We start from the raw sequence: 23,946 nt of genomic DNA, 5'->3' as shown, positions 1-23,946 counted from the left end.
CACATCTGAGTTGTCGTGAGTGACGACTTCTGGCTTGGGGAAACAGGGTGTAAAACTGTGCCCAGACTGGGTGTAAAGCTTGCAGTCTCAGGTACTCTGGAAGTAAGGGGAGCAAGGACCATGCATTATCTTCCTGTGCAAGGCAGGGAGTCCTCTGAGCTGGGGAGCCTGATCAAAGCAGCAATGGTACCTCTACTCGGATGGTACGATGAAGCTTTGTTCAAAAGAAGTACCTCTGTTTGTCTTCTCAAAGTCTTTAATGTTCTTATTTTTTCATGTAGGCTTTTGTGTGTTTGAAGATGGCTTTGAGTCCTGACATCTTGCAGCGTGTCTGTAGCTGCTCTCCACCGTAGTAATCCGGGACTGGCATCTCTCCACCGCACTAGCAGAGTAAGTGTTCTGTTCTTGGAGCTCTGCTGCAGGAGAGACAGAAGATTTTTCTAAAAAACCTTCCAGCTAACCAAACTGCCCAAAGCTATTTGATAATAATTATCTTAAATGCTCAGTAAAAGCCTTGAGTTTGCAAAGTCGGTAATTGTCATCTGGGCTCTGTAACAAAAAGTGCATCTTCCTCAGAACTTAGTCTTGGTACTGACCTTTAATACAGCATTTGCAACTAAAGCCGTGTATTAATGCAAAATGTGATTTCAAGTTTAGAAAATCTTGCTACCTTAGTACCTTCAGTCCTCAGTGATGTCTCAACAGGCAAAACCACCTGGCGTGCTTACTGCCCCTCCTTCAGCTAAAGCAGCGTTAGCCTTATCTTGTAGGCAGGTTTCTAGGCTGTTCCTTCTTTGAGCTCACGCTTCCTTTACTGAGACGGAGGGCTAGCTTTCGTCTTGAGGGGAAAATGACACAGAAGGACAGACTGCCCTTGTAAGTGATCTTGGACAAAATGTGTGCTTCCCTTAACCTCACTGAGAGGCTGGGGGTGAAGCATGCCCTGTTCTGACTGGTGTCAGTGAGTGTGGTAGCTGACACGTTAGGACTGGTCTGAGTCTTGATTTCTCGTGCTATTTAAAAGAAGTCATAATGGAGCAATAACATTCCTGGTTCCTTTATGGGACTCGGTGTTGCTACGCAAGCTGCTTCCTGCTCCCACTTGGAGGCTGGGAAGTGAATGGTACAGCTAGTAAGTCCCTTTGACTTTACACGGCTGGTTTGTTTCAAAGTGCCAGTACAGTGTTGTCTGGGTTGGGAGTTTTAAGGAAGCATGTAAGATTTATGTTTAAGGCCGTTACCTTTCAAAAGTCTTGGTGCTGAGTGAGCTCTGCTGCTGCTGTACAAATAGTTGAGTAGTGTCCTTGGTAAAATAGGTGTGACAATGTCGAGGTGCTTTAAATCAATGAAACCCTGTCTGTAAACCCACAGAAAAGAGCTAGCCTGGATTTAAGTTTGTCGTGGTTTAACCCTGGCCAGCAACTAAGCCCCAAGCGGCCGCTTGTTCGCTCCCCCCACAGGGGGATGGGGTTGAGAACTGGAAGAGTAAATGTGAGAAAACTCATGGGTTGAGATGAAGACAGTTTAATAGGTAAAGCAAAAGCTGTATGTGCAAGCAAAACAAAACGAGGAGTTCATTCACTGCTTCCCATCAGCAGGCAGGAGTTCAGCCTGCTGTTAAAGTGCACGGGCCCTGCAGAAAGCTCCCCAGTGTCCCACCACCCAGCGCAGTCGGAGGACAGGTGTGTCCCCAGTGTGTCTGGAGCTCAGGAGCGAGCTGCAGCTCAGAGCAGAGGGCTCCTCCCTACCCCGCTCCCCCACCCAGCACGGGTGGCACGTAACTGGATTGTGGAGGAGGCAGAGCTGGGGCTGGCTGTGCGGGGTGTGAACCACCGACCGCGCAGACGCAGAGCCTGGTGGGGACAGCCCTGGGAGGAAGGACACGAGATGCCCTGCGTGGGTGGTGGGTGAGCTGCCGGCCACACCTCACGTGAAGCAGGATGCTGTTCTCTGCCCTAATAGGCTTGGCGGTAATTACAGTTTGAAACTAAGTGGAAGTGTCTAGTCTTAATTAAAATGAGATACGGGTTCTAAAACAAGATGTGTTGACCTGTTTGAGTTATCTCTGCTGAAAAGTCAGCAGTCCTGCTAGCTTGGGTTGCTGGTAGGCACTTCGGTTTGGTGAGTCACTGCTTGCTCACTCTGGAGCTTGCAGCTGGAGGAAGTGCGTGTAGAGCTACTGTAGCTGCAGGCGAGCTCTGTCAAGAGGTGAGGTGGCCCTCTGCTCTGTGAAAGTGAAATAATGTGCCTTTTAGGGTTTGGTTTTTTTTAAGTAGGGACGTCTATCTCTGCCTGGTCAATACAGCTGCAAGGAGCCGAGAAGATGGACTTCCAGCTGTAAGTCAGCCACGGTGTTCAATTCAAAGGTCACATCCTACCTGTAGTAGTTTGTTGGTTCTGCTGAGGGCAGCATTGAGCTTGCGATGGCTTGGCTGTTAGCTATCCCCGCTACTAGCGATGATACAATTCCATTACAAGATCGTAGGGGATAAGATTCGTTGTTCTCCATGAAAACTATTTAGTACGGGATCAAGTTGCTTGCCTCTGGTGCTCTCTTTCAAAGGTTCTCTTCAAGTCCCTCCAAAAAGTCTGGAGCAATAGTTTCATTAACTGCAGTGATTGATGGGAAAGAGTCTCTCACTTTGCAGGAACCTACAAAATACTCGCTCCCAGGCAGGCTTTGCTGTTTGGTTTGCGGTGTGTCCATGCTCCTCGGTGTTCTGCTGGTTCTGAGTGTGCTATGACAGCTTTCTAACAGTGACTGACTTCCTCCAAATCATATTTCCCGTGATTAGGCTCACACGGAATTTAAGGCTCCGAGTTGCTGCTCGTTACTGGGTGACCTCAATTGTTCTTGCCTCGGAATAAAAGTGGTACTTGTAGCACTTCCCTCCTGGGGCATAATGTGGAAAGCTGTGTTAAAGATGAGGAGGGACTTCCCTGGAATGAGATGCACCAGCATTGTAGCATAATTTTGAAATTGGCCTTCTTGCATGTAAATAAATAAGTAGGCTAAAACCTAAAGAACAAAGTTATGTTTTCAGATTTATGAAGAGCGTTAGTAAATTTCATACATTTGTGATGCTATAATGTAAGTGGTTCAGACTTAGATTTCTTATGCTTCTGCTAAAAGGTGTAATTGATAAATGACTGCAGCTCAGTAAACCAAACAGACCATCAGCTTTCTGGGAAATTTCTGGCTCTTCAAGTTAATTTTTTTTCTTTTTTCCTGCCTCTAGGCTGACTAGTTCATCCAGTTTTATGTCCTTAGAAAATCTGCTTTGACGTTAGATTTAAATTATCTGGTCAGCCCAGAAAAGAGAAAATATGTTTGCTGTTTGTGCCATTCCTTAAGGGCTACCTGTCTTTTTGGGAACTGGCAGATAGGATGATTAATCATCAGCTTGGGATTCACCCTAGTGCTGTAATAGACCTTAGACTTTTGTTCTTAAAAGCAAATTAATTATGGTCGTGTAATCAGCAACAGCATGGCTGCTATGGGAAAATAAGAAATAAACTGAATTTTCAGCAAAGCTGATTTATGTTGTAAAAAAGAGAAAGCTGCTCGCAGAGCACAGCTGAAGTGCTGGAGCAAGCTGCAGATATGTGGAGGTGGCGGAAAATTTTCAGAGATGACATCAGGTAACTGCTGCTGAGGAAGGAGCACGTGTGGTGTCTGTAGTTCCTGCCTCCGTACATGGGGTGGTCGTGTGTGACCCCCTGAAGTCCGTTGCAGCCCCGTGTCTCTGCGACCGCTGTCACGTTACTGATCCTGGCATTGATTTCCATTTGTTGTTCCGGGAGTTAGCATGGACCTGCCAAATGCCCTACATCTAATTTCAGTAATGCAGGTGTATTTTTTTATGGGTTAGAAGAAAGATTCTTAGCTTCAGGGCCTATGGTCAGAAGTACTTGGAATCCAGCTGTTCTTTTCCTTTTAGCTATCTAAGCTGTTTCTCTGTTAGTTGTCAGCACGGTATCTCAGGCCATCTGATTTTTTTCATCTTGGGGTCCAAATCACTAACTTAGGAAGGTTTTATGAATGTACCTCTGAAACTTTGGGACAGTCATGATGTGGGAATGTTTCCTGTTCTTTGAAACACATCTGCCTCGTAGCCACTACCATCTGCCAGAAGACCCTGGGAGAGGAACCATGAGATGGGGATTACCTTGGATCACTACAGAAGTACCAAGGTCCCAGCTTCAGGTGGATGCTACTCTGTTGCCCTCCACTGCCTGCTATGAAGAATGGCTTTGACACAATTTTAGCTCTGCTTTGAGCTATATACTTGGTATTTGGCGGGCTTTGGTAGGACTGAAGTGTGGTAAGGGTCTTTTAAGGAAGAATGAAAGGTAAAGAAGGGAGTGGGAGAAGAGAGGCTACCTGGGTGGGAAACATGTTAACAAAACTTGGGATGAAGATCCATGTGGTGAGACAGGTCTGATCCATCGGCCTGGAGGTACCTGGATAACACGTGCCTTTCTGTGCCTAGATGTAATGAAGGGCTTACTCAACCAGAGCTAGTTGTCTTGAGCCAAGAGGGAAACCACATCTGCCATGAAAATAAGCAGTATAGTTCCTTAGAACTCCATCCTTTCCACTAGGATTCAGTCTCTTCACCCAGCGTTGCAGACTCAATTTGGCAGATTCCTCAGACGAAGCCTTTGGCTGTGGGATCCTTCCTGATGATGCTCAGCAAAGGTTTTCACCATCCTGGCCTTTAATTCCCTTCTGAAGAGGTGCTGCTGCTTCTAGTCTCGTAACCCTCTGTTGCCAGAGCTGTGTGAGCAGAGGAGCAGGCACTGCCCACCAGTCGTTCATATTTCTGCGGTGTGGTATGTGGGGTCCGTGGTGATTTCGCTTGGGGCACGACCTAGGGAAGACCTGCCCGTGACTCACGGAGAGCTGTAGCGAGGGGGGTTGATCGGTCTGACTCCCGGACAGCGCTTGCGAGGACAGAGAGCCTGGGCATCTGGAGACCTCGTCACAGGACTGCTGGATTACTGGTAAGCTGGCAATCCTTTTAGCTTGTTAGTGTGGGGGTGTGCAAGTGAACCTGGGACAGTTCATGCTTGAAACAACTTAAGGACAGCATAGACAAGTCCTGTGCTTTGCACTTCCACGTAGATGCAGTGAGGTGCGTCTTCCTAGCTAGAAATGACCGAATGCCAAGAGGTGCCTGCGTCTTTGGAGGCACCAGCGCTCCTTTGACTTGGTGTGTTCACAAGGCTTTCTTTTTCTGTATAAATTGCTTTCTCGTGTCTTTGAAGCGATCTGTTGGAATTAAGCATCACAGAGTGCTTTTTATATAGCTGTGCCAACAACAGAGTGCAACGGGCGTATTAAAAATGAGATAATGTGTTCTGGATGATATCAGACTATTATTTAGTTTCTTGTGTAGCTTGTTCTGGCATTTGCATTTGCTTACAGCAAACTGCCTTCTTCAGTGCCAGGTATTAGTTCTTACATAGCATATAAAATATGAAAAAGGAAGAAAAGTCAACCATATACACCGAAGCACGCCAGGTTGTGTTACTGCTGTTCCTGAACCGCTCCTCCCTGCGAACTGGTCTCCTGTGTGTGTCGTTGGGCACAACCTCCAGGAGAGGGAGCGTGGAAGCAAGGATCGGGCTCGCGTGGCCGCAGCATCCCTCAGCCGCGGGGCTCTGCTCCATCCCTCAGCCGCGGGGCTCTGCTCCATCCCTCAGCCGCGGGGCTCTGCTCCATCCCTCAGCCGCGGGGCTCTGCTCCATCCCTCAGCCGCGGGGCTCTGCTCCATCCCTGCAGATCAAACACGGTGCTGCACAGGTTGAAAACAGGAGAGAAATGGGGGGGGGGGGAATCAGATTTCAGTATTTCGGTAGCGTGGTGTGAGTATATCTTAATAGGACTTCAAAGAAAAATTGGCACTTCTGTTTAATTTGTCTGTCAGTGTCTGGAATTGCAATCGCGTTTGGAGTCTTTCATGCGTAATCGAGGTTATTTGCGATTTCCTACTCGGTTATTACAGGTAGGTAAAAAGAACCATTTACCTCGGCTGCTGAAGCTGAGGTAAAACTATAATCACAAGAGCAAGATTTGATATGACTGCTTCCTTGACCACCGGAAAGTGTTACTAAACAAAAAAAATAATAATACTAATGCAGGGTGAGTCAGGTGATTGACTTTTAATTTGGCTTACTGCTTAAACTCAGCTAAACCTATTTCTTTTATTATTAGTGCAATTGGGTCCCCGTGCTTCCCACTATGCCACGGCCACGCTCTGCTCCCACACATGTGCCTGCAAGTTGTGCTGGACTGGGGTCTGTTGGTTTTGCTGGGATGCCTGCGGGCGGGAGAGCTGCCCACGCAGCAACCGAGCTGCTCCCAAAACCCCCATCGCTGTCGATCTGGTAATCCTCACCGGCTGAGCAGCAATGCAAATAATTTGTATAGCTAGCATGTAATCGTGTCATCGCCTGTCCTGGACCCACCCGGTGTGAGACTGTCAGACAACGCAACTCATCTTTAAACTTGTCTTAATCCCCAGTCTAACGCTGGGGATGTTCACCTTTGCTCCTGCCAGCGTTCACGCGCAGAAGCTCGCCCCTCCTGTCGGTCTCATCATTTTGCAGAGTTATTAATGCTGATGAACGCCAGGGTGTCTGTGGAGCTGCTCTCGGGGAATAGTATTTGTGATGTTGTGTTGCTGTAAGTACGGCTCTCGGTGGGAATGTGAGCGAGGAGGAGAAGCACCACTGCAGGATGTTTATGGGTAGGACTGGGGCAAACTGGAGAGGAAAAATGCTGCTGCTTCATGTTACCTTTTGGTATCAAAACAAAATGCTGGTCAGAGAGCTCTTACCCCGCAGTTGGATGCTAATGGGCAAAACCCACCTAAACAGAAATAAAAAATGCATTAATTTTCATTTTCCCAGCAATTACAAGTAAGTAGTTTCAGCAGAGCGGTGTCAGACTTTTGCTGATGTTCGGCAGGCAAAACTTGATGCAAATGCAGATGTATCGTTGCTTATTATATTCAATAAATAGAATGGTTCTGAGGCAGAAGTTTTTAGAAGAGCAGGATGTGGTGAGTCAGCTGTAACTGTTGAGATATGCTCGAGATATAATGTGTCTCGTGAAGTCAGTGAAAAATGATAGTCATTGTTAAAGGTTTAAAGGCAGGTCCAAGTGTGCCTGGGCTGTCCCTGACAGACGTGTGTCTGAGTCACCCCTGGATTTACAGCCTGTTCCAGTATTTCTCCTGCCTCACAGCTTAAGGGTCTTTCCTAGGACCTAACTCAGATCTTCCCTGCAATTTCTAGCAATTTCTTTGTTTTCCCCATAGCTTGGGAACTGCTGATCCGTCCTCCTGGAATAGCCCTGCATGGATCAGGAGACTATTGTTGTTCCCTCCTTCTTCTCTTTTTAAGCCAAACTCAGTACTTTCAGGCTTTTTTTTTTTTTTTTTTTGAAAATACTTCTTATGTGTCATATTTTATAAAAACTTAAAGCAACTAGAATGTAAGCCAGGGCTGTAGCTGAGAGTGAAACAGTTCCTTCTGGTGTGGCAGCAGGAATGTTGTAAGTACCCTATTCTGGAAAGAATTTTCCCTGTTTTGCAGTATTCGTGCCGTGCCTTAGATGTAGTACCCAGCGGACGATGCTCCTGTTGTCTGCCTAGCGTGTTCAGAAGGGCTTTGGCTCTGCCCTGATCCTGCTCCCGGCGCCGGCAGGCGAGGGGTTATGTCGGGTGGGTTATGGGTTATGGCTGGGTGAGGAGTGAACGTGGATGTTCCCCTGGCAGCCCCGGCTGAGGAAGAGGAGGTCTAAGCTGCATGTATGAAAGGCCACCACAGACCAAAGGCCACCGAGGTGAGTCCCAGTCTCCAGCAGCTGCCAGTAACAAATGTTTTGAGTGTGGAAAACAAGGTGAGTGCTTCTCCTTCTCAGCAATGAGCCAGGTGCCGGTTCTTGCCTTTTGGTCTATGGTGTTTAATAACCTCTGGCAGATCTCTATTCCGTAACTTTATCTATCTTATTTTCCTTTACTCTAAACTGAATCTGAAGATAAGCACACGGTGCAGCAGCGCGCAGAGCTGCAGCAACAGTGGTGCAAGGCAGCACATCGCATCTCGTCTCTGCCAGAATTTGCTCTCCCAGAGCCTGCTCCTCTCTCAGGAGTGACTTCAGGAGGGACTGAGGGGGGTTGGGGCATTTCGTCCCCTATCCCCAGGGCCCAGAGTGAGCCTTTTTGGAGGATGGTGGCTGAACTTGCTGCCCAGTGCTGGCGGCTCAGCTTTTCGGGAGGCTCTGCAGAATGCAGCCGTGGTGGCTCAGCATCGGCCCTGCAGGTACCCCTGCTTCCCGGGCCAACAGGGGAGCAAAGGAGCAAACCCTAAGGACCAGTGTGGAAGTTCACCTTGGAAAAAAGAGGGGATGGGGTCTGGGAGGAAGGAGGCTTCTTGTTTCTTGCTCTACTCAGTCCATCCTGGCAACCACCGGAGTATTTGAGAGGCTGAAGAAGACTCTGAATCAGTGCAATACCATCCAGCCTAATGTGGGGTTGGATGCACTCGGTGGACTGAAGTCCTTCCAGGGAGAGCTGGCGGGATGCAGGATGCTGGTAGCAGGGTCCAGGGTATTTAAAATTAAGGGCTCAGCTGGCTGAGCAAACAGCCCTGAGCTAGTGTGTGGGGACGTGGGGTTTTCGGGTGTGGAATCAGAATAAGGTTGTCCGAAAGGCTTGTGAGACTTCACCAAGTTGCCAGACCAGGGTGTGAGCTGGGAATTAGCAGCAGGTCCTCCCCTGCCTCCCCAGGAAGAAGTTCCACCTGGCCTCAGGTTCAGGTGGGAACATTTCCCAGTCTCTGGTGGAGTACATCGGTGCGTCTGTCCATCCCGCACACAGCTGCCTAGTGGACAGGACCTTATCTGCCCTCCTCGGGGAGCGAGCACAGCTGGTCTCCCTGCACCTTAACCAGACCACAGAAAAGGCGATGCTCGCTGTCGGTGACTCGGGCAGGAACACCACCCAGCCCTTCTTCCCTGACCCTGCGGTGCAAAGCGTGGGCTCCCTTTGCTCCTCACATTGCTCATCACCCGCTGTAAAAGCTCAGCGTTTATCCCAGCCCCATTAGTGCCACCCTTGCAGAGCTGCTGCACAGCCTTTCGCCTATTAATACACTCATCATTCACCGGGGGAAAACATCCCTTAACGCAGTGGTGGTATTTAAACCAGGGGAGGTATCAATTCAGTGGGTTTTAACTTGGTTTTAGGCGTTCAGTTCCCTCACTCCAGCCTCCGCTCCACATCTGTGACTGCAGCCTTCTCCATCCAGCTGAGAGGGAAATTATGTGTGCAAGAGGAGTCAGGGCTCCCTTCCCGGCGCACCGCTCACATCGCTAGGTCTGCCGCGCCTGCCGCACGCTCAGCCACATGCTCGAGGATGCTGCACCTGAAAGTCCAGTTTCTGGATGACTCCCAGAAGATCTTTGTAGTTGATGTAAGTGGGTATCATATTCTTATTGGGGGATTTTTTGTGCTAGTTATTGAAGTCAATGCTACTCTGAAGGATTGTATGGGCTCTGATAGCTTCTGCGTTTTAGCTTTTTTTAAAAAAAAAACCAAACAAACAACAACAAACAACAAAAAAAGGAAAATAAGCCTGAAATCCAAACCAAGAGGTTATAGTGCTGATTGCTAAGTGTCTTTCAGCACCAACACACTCCCACTCTTCCTTGTTATTGGCATTGTTTATAACGAAGGAGGAATGGCTTTTACTTATCTGGTATTGCCTTTTGGAAGTCAGCTAATATGAAGTGATGTTCTTGACAAGTGTCGAGTTCTTCTCTCATTTGTCTGTGTGCCAGTATAAGTGTTCAACAAGGAAGAAAAATCTGGGAACAGAATAAAAATAGCATATTTAACCAAATTACTCCAGGTGAGAAACATCTGCATGTGTCTCTTCCTGGGCATTCAGCTGAAAAAGAAAACTCTGTGGGTTTAGGAATAGTGAGGGGAAAAAGCTCACGGTATCTTATTTTCTGCATGACAGTGTCCCACAACATGCTGTCATTAATAATTCACATTTAATAAATGTTAGCTCTGAAATAAGTTTTAGATGTTAAGTATTAATATCTATGGTGTTAGCTTTATATATGTATATAGATAACTGAAACTAGATTTATCTTGACTATGTGTTAAAAACATCTTTTTACAAGTGTGATTGAACATTTACTGTTGGTTAGCATTTGGTAATCACAGTAGCTAATTGAATTAGCTAATTCAAGTAGATCAGTTCTAGCACTTACCTGCATTTTGTGTTTAATATGAAAGAGCTTTTTTTCCAGTTCTATTACATTTCCTAGACTCCTGGTTTTATAGCACAGCCTGAGAATTGCTCAGTCTTGATGCACGGCTCCTATTCTTTGCAATAGCATTTTGCACAAAAGAGGATTGTAAAGCAATGCCATCCCTTGGCACAGTATGGAAGTTTTTTAGTTTAGTTTAATTAACGTATCCTAGAGCTGGTATCCACTTAAAAATGAGACTAGTTGTTTTAAAGTGCCTTTTTTTATTTATTTCATATTGATTAGATCAGGGCGTAATGAGAGACAATTTCAAAGCTGCTGCTGGTACAATGTTGCTGCGGTTTTTTCCATCTCTGCTTTCTCATTTGCCCAAAACACTTAGGGCGCTATAGCTCTGCACGACACGTTGCAGCAAATAGCTTCCATTAGAGGAACTCCTGGTCATTTCCTTTTTTCGCATGGAATGGTATTGGAAAGCCCTTTTAGGCATTTGATGCATTTGATGCTGTATGGGTATGCTAAATGAATAGTTGAATTAGTGACTTCTCCATTATAAAAGGACCGCTTTGGGCTAAGTTTTGAGCAGATATTTCAAGCCACTCTCCCTAAACCCCTCCTGACTTTGGAAAGCTCTTTTGAATGTGTCGTACTTGAGTATAATGGGAGGGAAAATGACAAAAGAGAGAACACAGCAGGCCTGGCTCTCCCTCCGCCTCACGCTTGGCGTATGCGTCTGTACCTGCCTCATGTGGGTATCGCAGCCGCCGGCACGTGCCATGAGGTCTCATTGCCAGTCCGGCTTTGCCCAGGAATGAGCTCCTCTCCCAGTGCAGGGTGCTGGCCTGGAAAGCCTTTTGCCTTCATCTGCATCCTCGCCGACAGCCGGGACCCGGCACCCTCTCTGTGGCTGCTGAGCTCCCGGGATTTCCTCCATCTGGGTGCTGGAGGCGGTTCCCAGGATGGCAGCCGGCAAGCCAGGTCTGAGCTCCCAGCTCAGGGGGTGGTGGGGGCCTGGCACATCTCCGAATGTCCCCTGTTGTGCCCTCCCTGCTGAACACCCCAGGGCTGAGCCATGGCACAGACGGGATCTTGCCGGGATGCTGCCCACCCTGGCAGTGAGCCCTGTGCCTTGCACTGGGAGGGCACCGGGGTCCCTTGCCCGGGTGCCTGGGTACAGGGACAGTCACAGGTCACTCTCTAATGGGTTTCTTGCGCTGAGAGGAGATATTGCAAAGCTGCCTCCCTTCTTCCTTCCCTGAATACCTAGAGCTGTGACCTGGCATGTGCTGTCACCAACAGAGTCGCTCTCCTCTCTGGAAAGGGTTTAAGCAAAGCAGCCTGAGCCTGGGCAGCTCCAAGCCTCCCAGAGCAGCACCGAAAGGACAAAGCACTTTGCAGCCTGCGCAGACAAAGCCAGGGCATCTCTGCTCCTGGAATTTGCTACAGGGCAAGATTCAGCGGGAAGGAAAAAAAAATAGAAGAAAAAGACAAGCCAAGCAAGTACAGAAAATCTAATTGCTGGGGCTGAATGAAGGACAAAGTCTCCCATGGTCTCATCTCCCTTAGGACGAGTTAAGGTGGGGATTCATTGACAGGAGGTACGCAGAGCTGGCTGCACACCAGCTGGTGGCTTTTGGTGCATGGCATTGCGTGCCAGCTGCAACCACGCAGAAGACACCAGCATGCCTGGCATGGGAGGCATCTCCCAAGGTGCTGGAGAAAGATCACACCAAATCCCACAGGCTGTCGCTCCCCGCTAAACCTCAGACCTGGGTGCAGCAGCCTGTGCTGCGGGGAATGCTGCAGAAGCATGGCTTTGCTGTTGGAGCGCAAGTGCTGCCAGGGTGTCCTTTGCGGAGGGGTGTGCGCGTCCCCGTGTGTCCTGTAGGCTGCTGTCTGCCGCTGGATGTGCCTCTTGCTTTCTTACACTGCTTAAAGTCCCAGCACTTCCACCGAGGAGAGGAGGGGCAAGCGCAGCCTCTCCTTGCCACCCTCTTCTACACAGGGGTTTCTGCCTGTGGGTGTGAACCTGGCCCTGCGACATCATCGAAGGCACATTTTGCATCAGACGTGGGGCAGCCAGCCCCACACCTCATGCTCCTGCCTTGCACCGCACTGTTCCAACACAGCGCCCGCTGCTCTCACCGTGCAGGGCTCCTGCTGCCCAAGCGCGACTGAAGGCAGCGCGGGCCGGGCCCCGGGTACCACAAACGCAGGATGGGACCCACAAGCAGCGCTCTGCGAGGGGAAAGGCCCCGCGTTTAAACCAGCCCCTGCATCAGCAGGGCCGTGTCTGCCCAGCGAGCAGGTTTTCCTGGGGATGGGGCCACCCGGCTCCGGCGGTGCCTGCCGCGGGCAGTGCTGGGTTGGAGGAAAGCGGGTTGCTCCCAGCAGACATGCGGTGGGTAATAACCCAGTAAGAAATGCTTGTCTTTCCTGGCTGCCTGACAAAGGCCAAGGCCTTTCATGCTAGAAAATTCTAGCTTGGAAATAAACATTTATAATTGTTTTAATTACCCTTGTGATCTAGTAATTTTGAGGAGAACCGGGAGTGCTGCAGAGCGAATGCTGTTATTACGCTATCACTTTTCAGCAGTCCTTCACCTCAGAGCCAGCAATTTCATCCCAGGAGAAGCCGTGCAAGGTGGTTATTAGTGTGCATCACCACCAGCAGCCGGGTCCCTCCCATCCCTGCCAGGAGCAGCTGCTGGCACAGGCAGCCGCAGCCTGCCCTCACCCCTGTCACCCGAAACGCCATAGTTTAGCAGCTGTCTAACCCAGCGCCTCTGCTCTGCCTTGCTTTAGCACTAACCCACGCTCAGTTTTGGTCTGCTCTTCACGAGCTGATAAAGGAGTAGCAGGGGTTTTGTTGGGGTGGGTGACTGCCAGGTTCGTTTCTGGTGCTTTCTGGAGCATTTTCCAAAGTAGGAGCCTCCTGGATAGCTCCCCAGCCGTGTTATGCAGCACAGCAACAAGTCAAGCAAAACACTCTCCGAGTGTTTCTGTTTACTGGGAATAAATACAGCTTGGCCTCCCTTATCAGCGTGTAGAGCCACTTAATTAATATTACTAAAGCACACGGATGACCCAGGGCCCAGGATCTCCGCAGGGTCCTGTTGCTGTTCATTACCATTGCCCATAATAGCAGCTTGTCCCCAGCAATCCGGTCGCCGGCTGTCGGGGCACACAGGCTTGCTGCACAGGTTTGAGGCGTGCTCCCGTTTGCTCGTAATTTGCCATGGCCGTCCCTCATTCAGATGATGCTCGTCCTGGGGATCGTTCACTGGTTTGCCAGGCATAGGGCTGCCCAGACAGTGATGGTTGCAGAAGGTGGGCCAAAAGCAAGATTTCTTTCCTCTTCTTTATTTTTCTGGTTTACATTCCTTAATACAGAAGCGATGAGAAGGCATTCGCCATTTCAAAAGTTTCAAAATTAGATTGTGTTTTGCTCCTGTAGGTATTTATTTAAATTATGCTTTCCAAGCATAATTTATGCTTTATTTAAAATATGATTTCCAAGAGCCGAGGTAAGGGGAGCACAGCATGTAGTCGTCCTGTCCCACATGCTGAAGCCAACAACATTTATTAAGATGCTGCTGCAGCATGATCAGGAAATATCCCACAGCTCCCCTTGGGATGAAGGCAGGGAGCTCAGCCTTCTCCCCTATCCCACTGAAATCCCATCGCCACTGCTGTCAGCACTGCCTAACCCTTTGCTTCTGCGGTGTGTTTGTTTGCTAGCAAAAATCCTGCGGAAAAGGGCTGTTCAACCTCACCTGCAGCCACGTCAACCTTGTGGAGAAGGAGTATTTTGGGCTGGAGTTCCGCAGCCAGGCTGGGAACCACGTGAGTGGGGCTCGTGGTGTGGGGCTTGTGGCGTGGGGCCCCCACACTGCACCGTGCCATGTCCTCGCAGCAGCCGCCTGCACGGGTGGGGGCACGCCAGCACCTCCCTGAAAATGACACATGGGAAATGTCAATGGCAAGTTTTGCCGTGGTGCCAAAAACGCCTCAAACATGGATGCTACGAGGGGGGGGGGTCACCAGCTGGTTGGCAAAGCCCGTTTGCAGCCACGTGGGGTTTCTCCATGGCCGTTTGTGCAGGGTGCCCAGCGGGACAGCTTGCTGCAGCCGAGCTGGCCGGCGTTTTTGTGCTGCGTTCCAGCATAACGCTGCTGCTTTTATTCCGTCTTGTGCCATTTACTCACCCGGTTCTTTGCTTTCTCTTTCAGGTCTGGTTGGAACCGCTAAAACCCATAACAAAGCAAGTTAAAAGTAAGTATTTCAAGAATAAAATTCTGAATCGCTACCAGTGACAGACTAGCGCAGACACGTTTGTGCAGTGTTCTTGCTTGGGGATGGGGGCTCTGGTTTTTTACCTGAGCTCATTTTCTAGTGTGAGGCCGGATTGTTTGCAAAGACCCCGCAGCCTGTATAAAACCCTGTAGGAACACCCCTGCCTTTGCAATCTGCTACCTGCACCATTTTAGGCTTGAGCAGTTAATAGCCTGACAGCTTGGCCGAGGCGCAGGGGCGGCTGCGTGCGTGCGCGTGCGTCGCTGCGCTGGCAGGGCGGTGGGCATCCCTCCCTGCATGCCCTCCCTCCCCCTTGGCAGCTCTCAGCAGCCCAAGCGCCTGCGTGAAGCAGGGTTAGCCCTGTGCCTCGCAGGCTCGGCTGCTCCTCGCCAGCCCCCCAGCCCCCCTGCCACTGCACGGAGATGCTGCGGAGCCTGACCTGAATTCAGGCTCAGCATCCCCTGTCGTGACCGATGTTAACACAGTGCCCCTTTCAGCCTATGCCCGTTTCCACCCCCACGATGAACCAAATGATATTTTCCCCGAAGACACGGCGACTAAGAGGTAGCTGAGAGCACGAGGCCGTGCCCCCAGTATTTGCAGTGGGCAGGCTGCAGTACAGTGTTTGCACAAATTTCCCCGTAAGGGGGGGAGAACGTGTGAAGAGCCTCCCCTTCCTAGGTGCACCAGAAATGGGGTTGTTTCAGGCACCAATTTCTTTTTCCATGTCCCTTCTGGCCTGTCCCTCCAGGAGCTCCTGAGCCGTCCCATGGTGTCCTGGGACAGTCAGTGCCTACAAAATTGCTTCCCTCCCTCCATGTTCTTTGCCTTGGGCTTGGCCGCTTGCTCTCACTCATCCCACAAAAATTCTTTGCCCAAACAGCCTCCCACGGAGCTGTTGCATCCCAAGTGCTTGGATGGCTGAGTTTAATGCACAGCCCCGCTGGTGGCAATTACACCGGGGCTCTGGCCACACTCCAGACACGTACCCCCGGCACTGCTCCACGGAACTCCCCTCCTAGCAGAGGTCTTTGTGACTTAAAGGATTGCTGGGGCATGTTCTCTTTAGTATTATTTAAGTGTCCAACCCCCTGTTCGCTTCCAGTGGTAACACTGGGGGTCTGGGCAGGCTGGTTTTTGGGAGCAGGCTGCAGTCCATGATGTTCAGGGTTTCCATCCCTGCTTTGTAAGGGTCCAGGGTAGTTTACTTTGTAAGGAGACAGCATGTGTGAAGAGAGTTGTAAATGTTCCCAATAGACACGTAAAAGAAAACTTATGAAGATGTTGTGTTTTAAGATCCTAAGGAGGTTCTTTTCAAATTTATGGTGAAATTTTTCCCAGTGGACCCCGGCCATCTGAGAGAAGAGCTGACCAGGTACAGTACTTGTTCTGTTACTTTTTTACCATGCAGTCCTGTATTTTTGCAGTTGTTAAGCATGTATTTAATTCCTTATCTTCATCCACCCGAACATGTCTGTGAGCAGTGGTTATTCTAAGTATTGAAAGAGCTCTGTACTTTGTAAAACAAAACCCAAGAGAATGTCTTTTCTTGATCCTCTGTTTTTAAACAAAATCCACTTGAAGGATCAGCCGTCTTAAGAGGCTGCAATTTTACTGCCAAACGCTTTAGCAGTTGGGCACGGAGTCTGACCGCTCAGTCTAGCTCCTGCCTCAAGCTGTGTTCTGAAAGAACTAAATTTTATTTTTAAAAATGACATTGTTAGCCCTAATGTTTTAGAGAAAGCACTGCGAACAGGAACTAGGAAGAAAAATAAGACAGTGCTTCTGTAGAATGTTAGCCCTGAGAGATGCAAATGCCCTCCAAAGCATATAGGAATGTTAACTCTGAAACCTACTAACGGGCATCTCAATGGCAGGGGCGTACTGTTCATAGTGGTGCCCAGCTACAGCCTTCTGCAGGGGCTGCGTGCTCCTCCTGTGACCCCATGGGCCAGCACCCCTTGGGCTGAGACACGGGCAAGCGCAGGGAGAGGTGCAGGGACAGCCTGCTCCCCTTGCAGCAGAGCCCTCGCGGCTCAGCCCGGCGCCCGGCAGTCTGCTGAGGCCGGCTCCCTGCCAGGACATGCTCCTGTCCCCCTCCACAGGTACCTCTTCACCCTCCAGATCAAGAAGGACCTGGCGCTGGGGCGGCTGCCTTGCAGCGACAAGAGCGCGGCGCTGCTTGTCTCCCACCTGCTGCAGTGTAAGGGCAGGCGAGTGCCTGCAGGGACTGTGCCCCTTCCCCAGGGACCCCGCGCTCCCTGGGGCTTTGGCTCTGTAGCCGGGGTTCCCCCTGCGGTCCCCTCTCCATCCTAACCCACGCTCCCCCGTATGCCCTGCAGCCGAGCTGGGGGACTTCCATGAGGAGACAGACCAGCAGCACCTGGCAACCCACAGGTACCTGCCCAACCAAGAGTACCTGGACAACAAGATCATGCACTACCACCGGAGACACAGGTAAGGGCTGGGCTGTGCCGAGACCACCCACCCAAAGCACCGGCCGGACACCTGCCAGTGGGACTGGTCCCATTAGCAGGCACGGCCGGCGATGGGGCGGGTGTGATGCCAGCAGGCGCATGGCTGAAATGGCATTTTTTCAGCCCATTTCAGCACTTGCCTTCTCACTCTTGTTGCCTCCTGCTGCACTTGTGGCTCCAGAGGGAAGACACCGGCCGAGTCAGACATTCAGCTGCTGGACGTGGCCAGGAAGCTGGAGATGTACGGGATTCGCCCGCACCCCGCCAGCGATGGCGAGGGGACACAGATCAACCTGGCTGTGACACACATGGGCGTGCTGGTCCTGCGGGTGAGCCCGGGGCTCGGGGTGGGCGGACAGCACCTGGGCAGGGTGCCCTCTCCCCACGGGCATCCCCTCCAGTTGCGGGGGGACCTTTGTCCCCTCTGTGTGCTACAAACCCTCCCAAATCCTACGAGGAGTGTGCCCCAGGAGATGTGCAGGTGATGCTCCGGGACGTGGCTGCAGGGCTCAGCCCACCACCCCCACCAGTACCCACTGTGTGCCGCCGTGCCCACCCCCGCTCTGTTGGCCCTTGTTGCCATGAGTGCGGCGGTGTAAGCACCGCAGGTTACACGGCTGCATCACATGTGTTCACCGTATAATCTTCCAGCAAAAATAGCCACCTCACGTCTGTGCAATTACATAATGCTGTAATCACGGTGTAGCTGCAGAATAAATACAGACTTCCTCGCAGCCGGCGTGAAGCAGTGCTTGCCTCCCACACTGGCTAATTCCAACCTGGGAACATCTTGCCAGAGCAGGAAAAAAAAAAAATGTCCTAGCTGTGGGTCTGCTGTTCATAATTAGTGCTGCCAGACCCAGTTATTTATTCAGAGCCATAAACACCCCTCACGTGTGATTAAGGCATCTGTGAGCCCATTAAAACCTGGGCTCTCCCAGAAAGCTCAGAGGGTCTCAGTGCCACAGCATGGAGTGACACAATTTTACCTGGTCCTGCTGCCACACCAGTGTTGTGGGACCGCATCTAAATTGCTACTGTAATACGTATCAATTGATAGGTAATGATAATGAGGGGTAAGGTATGCCTGCAGCCTGCTTAAGCTGAGTTTAGAGGTATGGGAGTGAGCTGCCGTGCTTCCCAGCAAAGGAGAGGAGGGGTTTTATTTCTTCTGGGGGAGTCAATTCTGCATTAACTCATGTGACCTTCGAGCTGGGACAGACAGGACCCTGCCTTGACTTCTGTGAGATTTGTCTTGGGATCCTGCAGTTTTACAAATAGCGTCAGTAGGCAGAGTTAAGCCCTGAACCTCCATCTCTGCTTTTAGGACCAGCTAATGGAGAAGAGAGCCAAACAGCAAAGCCCAGCACCCCTTCCCCAGACCCCAGCAGCACTGAGAGCTGCAGCAGAGAATCACGCGGTGTCCTGCGAGCTCAGGTCCTGGCCCATGGCATTTCTGAATTCCTGGCATGCCCTGTCCTGCCATAACCTCTGTGTCCCTTCTTGCAGGGCAATACAAAGATCAACACGTTCAACTGGTCCAAAATTCGCAAACTGAGTTTCAAGAGGAAGCATTTTCTCATCAAGCTCCACGCCAACGTCTCTGTAAGTACCATGCTGCAGGCAGCTGCCAGGCTCAGGAGCGGGCAGCTGCGGATCGAAGGTCGGCCACGCACAGTCTCTCTGATTTTGAATGAAATCCATTCCTGCTGCTCATGGCTGATGCTCCTTCCCCCTCGAACGTGGCACGTGCCACTCCTGTGTCCCCACCATGGTGCCGCTGCACTGCCTGGAGCCACCAGCAGCCCGGTGTGAGATTTTGGGGGGTCAGGAGGGCAAACAGCAGAGCCTGGCTCCGCACCCTGAGACCGGCTGGCTTGTCTCTGGCCGTGCAGGAGCTGTGCAAGGACACGCTGGAGTTCACCATGGTGAGCCGGGACACCTGCAAGGCTTTCTGGAAGACATGCGTGGAGTACCATGCCTTCTTCAGGCTGTCTGAAGAGCCCAAGTCAAAGCCCAAAGCCCTTCTGTGCAGCAAGGGCTCCAGTTTCCGCTACAGGTAAAGTCCCGGGGGAAAACCCAACTGCTGGGGCCGGGAAGGGCGTGGGGACAGCCCTGAGCTTCCCCTTGGTGTTGGCCCCGGCTGGATGCGGGTGGGGGGTGGGGGTGATGCCCACCAGCTGCTTTTCCTGGAGAGACCATTGCTTCGGTCCTGCTATGCCCCCTCCCCTCACCCGGGGCACGGGGGTCCCCCCAGGGCTGGGGCTGGGGGTGTTGCTCACACTCTCCCTCTGTGCTGCAGCGGGAGGACGCAGCGGCAGCTGCTGGAGCATGGGAGGAAGGCAAAGATGAAGAGCCTGCCCTTCGAGAGGTACCGGGGGGCACGGAGAGGGGCAGTGCCCAGGTGGGGGCAGGGCACAGGACCCTCCTGGCCACGCACCCACCCACCCACCCTCTTGGTCTTGCAGGAAGCACTACACATCCCGCTACGACGAGAGGCAGTGCCGCTCCTCCCCAGACCTTCTGACGGACGTCTCGAAGCAGGTATGTCCCCGTGGGGTCCGCGATAGGCAGGGCCGTGCCCGGGGGGTGTCTTGGCATTGCAGCCCAAGCCAGACCCTCAGCTCTGGGGGCTCGTTGCCAGCCCCACTCTGTCCCCCCGCCCAGCTGGGGGTCTGGGTGCCCACCCTCTGCCCCTGCTCAGGTGGAGGAGCTGCGCCTGGCCTACGGCGGCCGGGGGTCCTACCACGCCAACGGGGTGCACGCCTCCGAGCCCACGCTGGACAGCCGGCGCCGGAGCTCCACCGTGGAAGTGACGTTTGCCACCGAGCTGGAGCGCTCCAAGCCCGAAGCATCGCCCGCCTTCCTGCCCCACTCCAAAAGCTCGTCCGCCTTCCCCCTGCTCTACGCCGAGCTGGAGCTGGAGCGGGCGTGGGAGCCCACCGACCACTTCGGCGCCAGAAACCCTTTGACATCCTTTCGGCCCCACCACCAGTTTGCCGGGAACAGTAAAAGCACCTCGGTGGGCAACATGCAGGAGGTGACTGCCCGGCCGCTGGTGTACACAGACGTGCCGTGTCCCCCGCCCGCGGCTGCCCTGCCCCCACAGGTCCTCTTCTACCTGGACAGGCCCCCACAGCCCCCGTGCCATGCACTGGCACCCGGCGAAGACGCGGCAGGACCAGTGGGTGGATGTGGCCCTGTGGCAGCAAAGCCCCCCAGGCAGAGCCCGAGCGGCACCTGGACCGGGGAGTTCCATCGCACGGCTGCGTGCACGGCAGCAGGCACGAGCATGGCCCCAGTGCAGGAGAGCAGGTCGCTGGCTCGCTCCTTTGATTACGGCCTTCAGGAGCAGCCTCCCAAGCGGTCTTGGAGCCAGTCGGACATGAAAACCATCCGCTTCCCCTACGGCTCCGAGTTCCGGCCCCTGGGGCCGTGCCCTGCCCTGAGCAGCCGGAAAGCAGGCGTGTTTTGGCACGTGCCGGCCCAGCAAGGGCTGGTGCCGGGGCTGCGGCGTTCCACCGAGCGCTACCTGGGCAGCAGCACCGAGTCCAGCGACTCCGACTCCGACCTCCTGGCCGCTGACTACTGCTCCCTCTACGGCCGGGTGCTGCGGTCACCCATGGCCCGGGTGCGGCTGTCCTCTGGCAGCCTCCAGCTGGATGAAGAGGACGAGGAGGCGTCCTTCGCCACCAGTGCTGCTGAAGAGAGGACTTGCAGAGGGGCCTCCAGGTATTTCACCTAGGTGCCTGACACCAGCCGGAGGGAGCAGAGGTGGCCAGGGTGACAACCTTGCTTGCAGGGCCGCTTACCGCTTGGAAAACATGGATGGGTTTTTTAGTGCCAGGGCTCTTAGCTACAGAGGATGTGCTAATGGACAACAAGGGAGCATTCAGAAGTCGTACTCGACTCCTGCACCATGCTTGGAAGCCGGTGCATCTCCGCCACCACACACAAGGGGCCAGGGTTCTCCTAGAGCCCTGCAAGGACCTCATGTCCTGCCCAAGCTGGTGGCTGCTGGCCATGCTTGGAGTTCAACCATTGGAATCTTCATCAAGCAAAGGAGGGAGAAAAAAGAAAAAGAGGTATCTCATGGAAGGGTTTAAACATCTGTTTTTTCACAGCTGCAGGGAAGCACAGTGGTGGGAAAGGTTTTTGAGGTCTGTTTGGAGAGGAGCAGGATTTTCAGGAGAGGCTGCTCTGGGAGCTGAACGCTGTGGACACGGCCAGTGCCCCAGCATGGAGCCCCCCTCCTCCATCCTGCCTCTCCTCCCTCCAGCACCTGCCCCTCGAGGACAAGGTCATATGTGTGGGGTGCTGCTTGTGATGCTTTAAGCCACGGAGCAAGCAAACTGCTCTGCTTTCTTGCTGGCCAGTTTAGCGCATTACCTGTCCCTAAGAAACATCTCAGCCGTGCTTGTAAATCATTTAGCAGCATCCCACAGCAAGCTCTGGCAAATAGGTTAATAAATGATACTGTGTAGCTCTGCTTTTCTCAGGCCCGTTAGCTTTATTTTCTGGCCTCCACAGCCCTGCTACCTCAGTGCCCTGCTTAAATCTTGGTCCCCCAGATCAGGCCTCAGTTAAGCAGCATGGGGAAGAAGTTCTCAAGGAAGGGGCAGGAAAGAAACAGGCAGCTGGTGCTCACCCTTGGCATTAGGAAGTCTGCTGGAACCATGGTGCTTCGCAGCTTCCCTGTTTGCTACAGGTGTGCACCCTTGTTTTTACCAGGGCTGTTTCTAGCTATAAAGAAGGAGCAGGAGATGGGACTGCTCATCATCCACGGTGTGGATGGTTTATCTATTGCTCCCTAGAAGGGAAAAGGTATAAAGACACTTCCTGGCAGTTGTTTTTATAACAAGAACTTATTATTACCCTAAACCTACTCAGAAAAATGGAGAATGATGACACCTCTGTAAGATTTTAGGGGAGGATCTTATTACCTTTCTTTAAGAACAACCCTGTACGCATCTGTAGGACATGACTGTAAGGCGTGGGACAGCCCATTAAATCTACAGTTGAGAAACAACCGCGGCCTGCTAGAATGGATTTCAGAAACAAGGAAGCTGGGACAGAGACAGAAAATAGGTTAAAATGTAAAAAGAACTTGGCTTACGGGTACTGCTCACCCTGCGCATCGCTGTCCTTTGTTTTAGAAGCTGGGCAATAAAAATCAGTTGCTCCCACCAGAGTTTTGGGTTGCTCCTTCTGCCCTGTGCAGCCTGCACCCCCAGCTCCCCGGCAGCTCTCACTGCTCCATGGAGCTGCTGGGCTGGCTTCCCTCTCACACAGCTGCTTGCCAGCTCCCTCTGTGCCCTCACTGTCTCAGCAACTGGAAAGACTCACCAAGATCCCTGAATGCTGCTGAAAACAACCACATTCTTGGTTAGCTGCCCAAAGAAACGCATTAGATCAACAAGAGAGCACACTGTAAGGTTTGCTTTTGCTCCTGGTTACCCTGTGCTGAGGAAGCTGTCAGCTACAGGGAGCCCACATGCTGCTCTGGCACGTTCCATTAAAAAAAGGGATAACCTTTCTGGTTATAAAGAATTCTTTCTTTCCCTTCCCAAAGCTCTGCACCTTGGGAAGAGCAAGAACCACCACTCACTACAGCATTTAAGCATGGCAGTCTACATGCATGATTTGGTAAGAGGGTTAAAAAACCCAGCAGCATCAAATACAGACTGCGCACACAGCCCTCGGAGAAATGCCCCTTACGGGTCACGCCTACAGCACACAGGCAAACTTACAATCACTGTTAGCTCCTGAAAGCATGTGGAGACACAGGCAAAGCCTGGCCCGGGTCAGCTTTACCTTGAGCATATCCCAGAACAGACACACAGTCCCACACCAACAGGGATCAGCATACAGCCACACCACCCGATCTCCAGGAGCTGCCACCTCCGGCATTCAGGACTACACTGGGAAAACAATATTGAAAAGGAGAAACAAGAACTTAGGAACTATTTTGGGGTTTTTTCCATTGACTAGAGAGCACAGCGTGTGCACTGTGCCTTAGCACATCCTACACGATGGTCAACAACAGCAGAGGAACAAAGCAGCTTGTAAGTGACAGAAATTAATGTCACCAAGCTAGATTCATTCACTGCATGAACCGGCTTTCTTGGGACCGGCTGAAATAGAGGAACAATCGCAGTAAGCAGTGGTTTACATGTCAAGGAACAACTGAAAGCACCCTTGAGTGAGTCCTTTTCCCCATGGTTCCCACTCAGTCTTAATCACCCAGGAGAGGCAAGAACATCTATTGTGTTTCACTAGGGAAGAAAACGAGGATGAAGAAAGGACATGGAATGACCTGGTCTGCTGAGGGTGAAAGACAGGTACCCAGAAACTGTAAACTTTCATGGCCCTTACACAAGCAAGGATTATGAAAGGGGGCACAGCAGCATTACAGTGTCAAAACACGAAGCTACTTAGTGCATTTAGACTGAAGTAACAGGTTCACATTAGCTTTATCTGAAAGTGATGTATCTTATCTTAAGATTCAGACGCACGATGTTCAGCACCTGTTTCGGTAGAAGTGCGCGCGTTAGGATACAAAAAGAAGCAAAATGTACACAGTATACAAAGAACTTCAGTTTGGAGAAGCACTAAGACAGGTTTCAGTGTATTCACCTCATCTCTGTATTAAGTGTTACTACATTTATTGGCAAAATGTGAAATAAGACAAGCCAACATACATACCACTAAAACTTTGCAAAGAAAATAATTTTATTCCAGTGTTAAGTCATAAAACAGCGTGATAAAAATCAGACCTTTAACAATTGCTAAACTTTGTGCAAACACATTAAGAACCTAGGTACTCTCCTATTCAGCTACAGACATTCAACTGAATGCAAGAACAGGTGGTTACGTTAC

General features: G+C 51.5%; 1 protein-coding gene across 6 annotated transcripts; it reads left to right on the top strand.

Moving 5' to 3' along the window:
* Nucleotides 1-27: 27 nt before the first annotated feature.
* Nucleotides 28-22,301, top strand: FRMD7 (FERM domain containing 7). Of its 6 annotated transcripts, none has more exons than XM_055727355.1 (14): nt 28-390; nt 7,606-7,855; nt 9,260-9,486; nt 14,036-14,140; nt 14,527-14,569; nt 15,932-15,965; nt 16,696-16,793; nt 16,933-17,047; nt 17,249-17,396; nt 18,577-18,672; nt 18,963-19,126; nt 19,370-19,438; nt 19,536-19,611; nt 19,772-22,301. In XM_055727355.1, the coding sequence occupies exons 2-14, from the start codon at nt 7,819-7,821 to the stop codon at nt 20,810-20,812; spliced, it is 2,253 nt and encodes a 750-aa protein (XP_055583330.1). In that variant the 5' UTR covers nt 28-390; nt 7,606-7,818; the 3' UTR covers nt 20,813-22,301. The 6 variants fall into 6 exon arrangements, with proteins under 6 accessions (XP_055583330.1, XP_055583329.1, XP_055583331.1 ...); XM_055727354.1 differs by having other exon boundaries at nt 15,887-15,965; XM_055727356.1 differs by lacking the exon at nt 19,370-19,438 and having other exon boundaries at nt 15,887-15,965.
* The last annotated feature ends 1,645 nt before the right edge of the window (nt 22,302-23,946 follow it).

Source organism: Falco cherrug, chromosome 15, assembly GCF_023634085.1.
Source record: "Falco cherrug isolate bFalChe1 chromosome 15, bFalChe1.pri, whole genome shotgun sequence".
Classification (NCBI taxonomy): Eukaryota; Metazoa; Chordata; class Aves; order Falconiformes; family Falconidae; genus Falco; species Falco cherrug.
The sequence above is the reverse complement of the archived record's forward strand: the minus strand, read 5'-3'. Positions and strand labels throughout refer to the sequence as shown.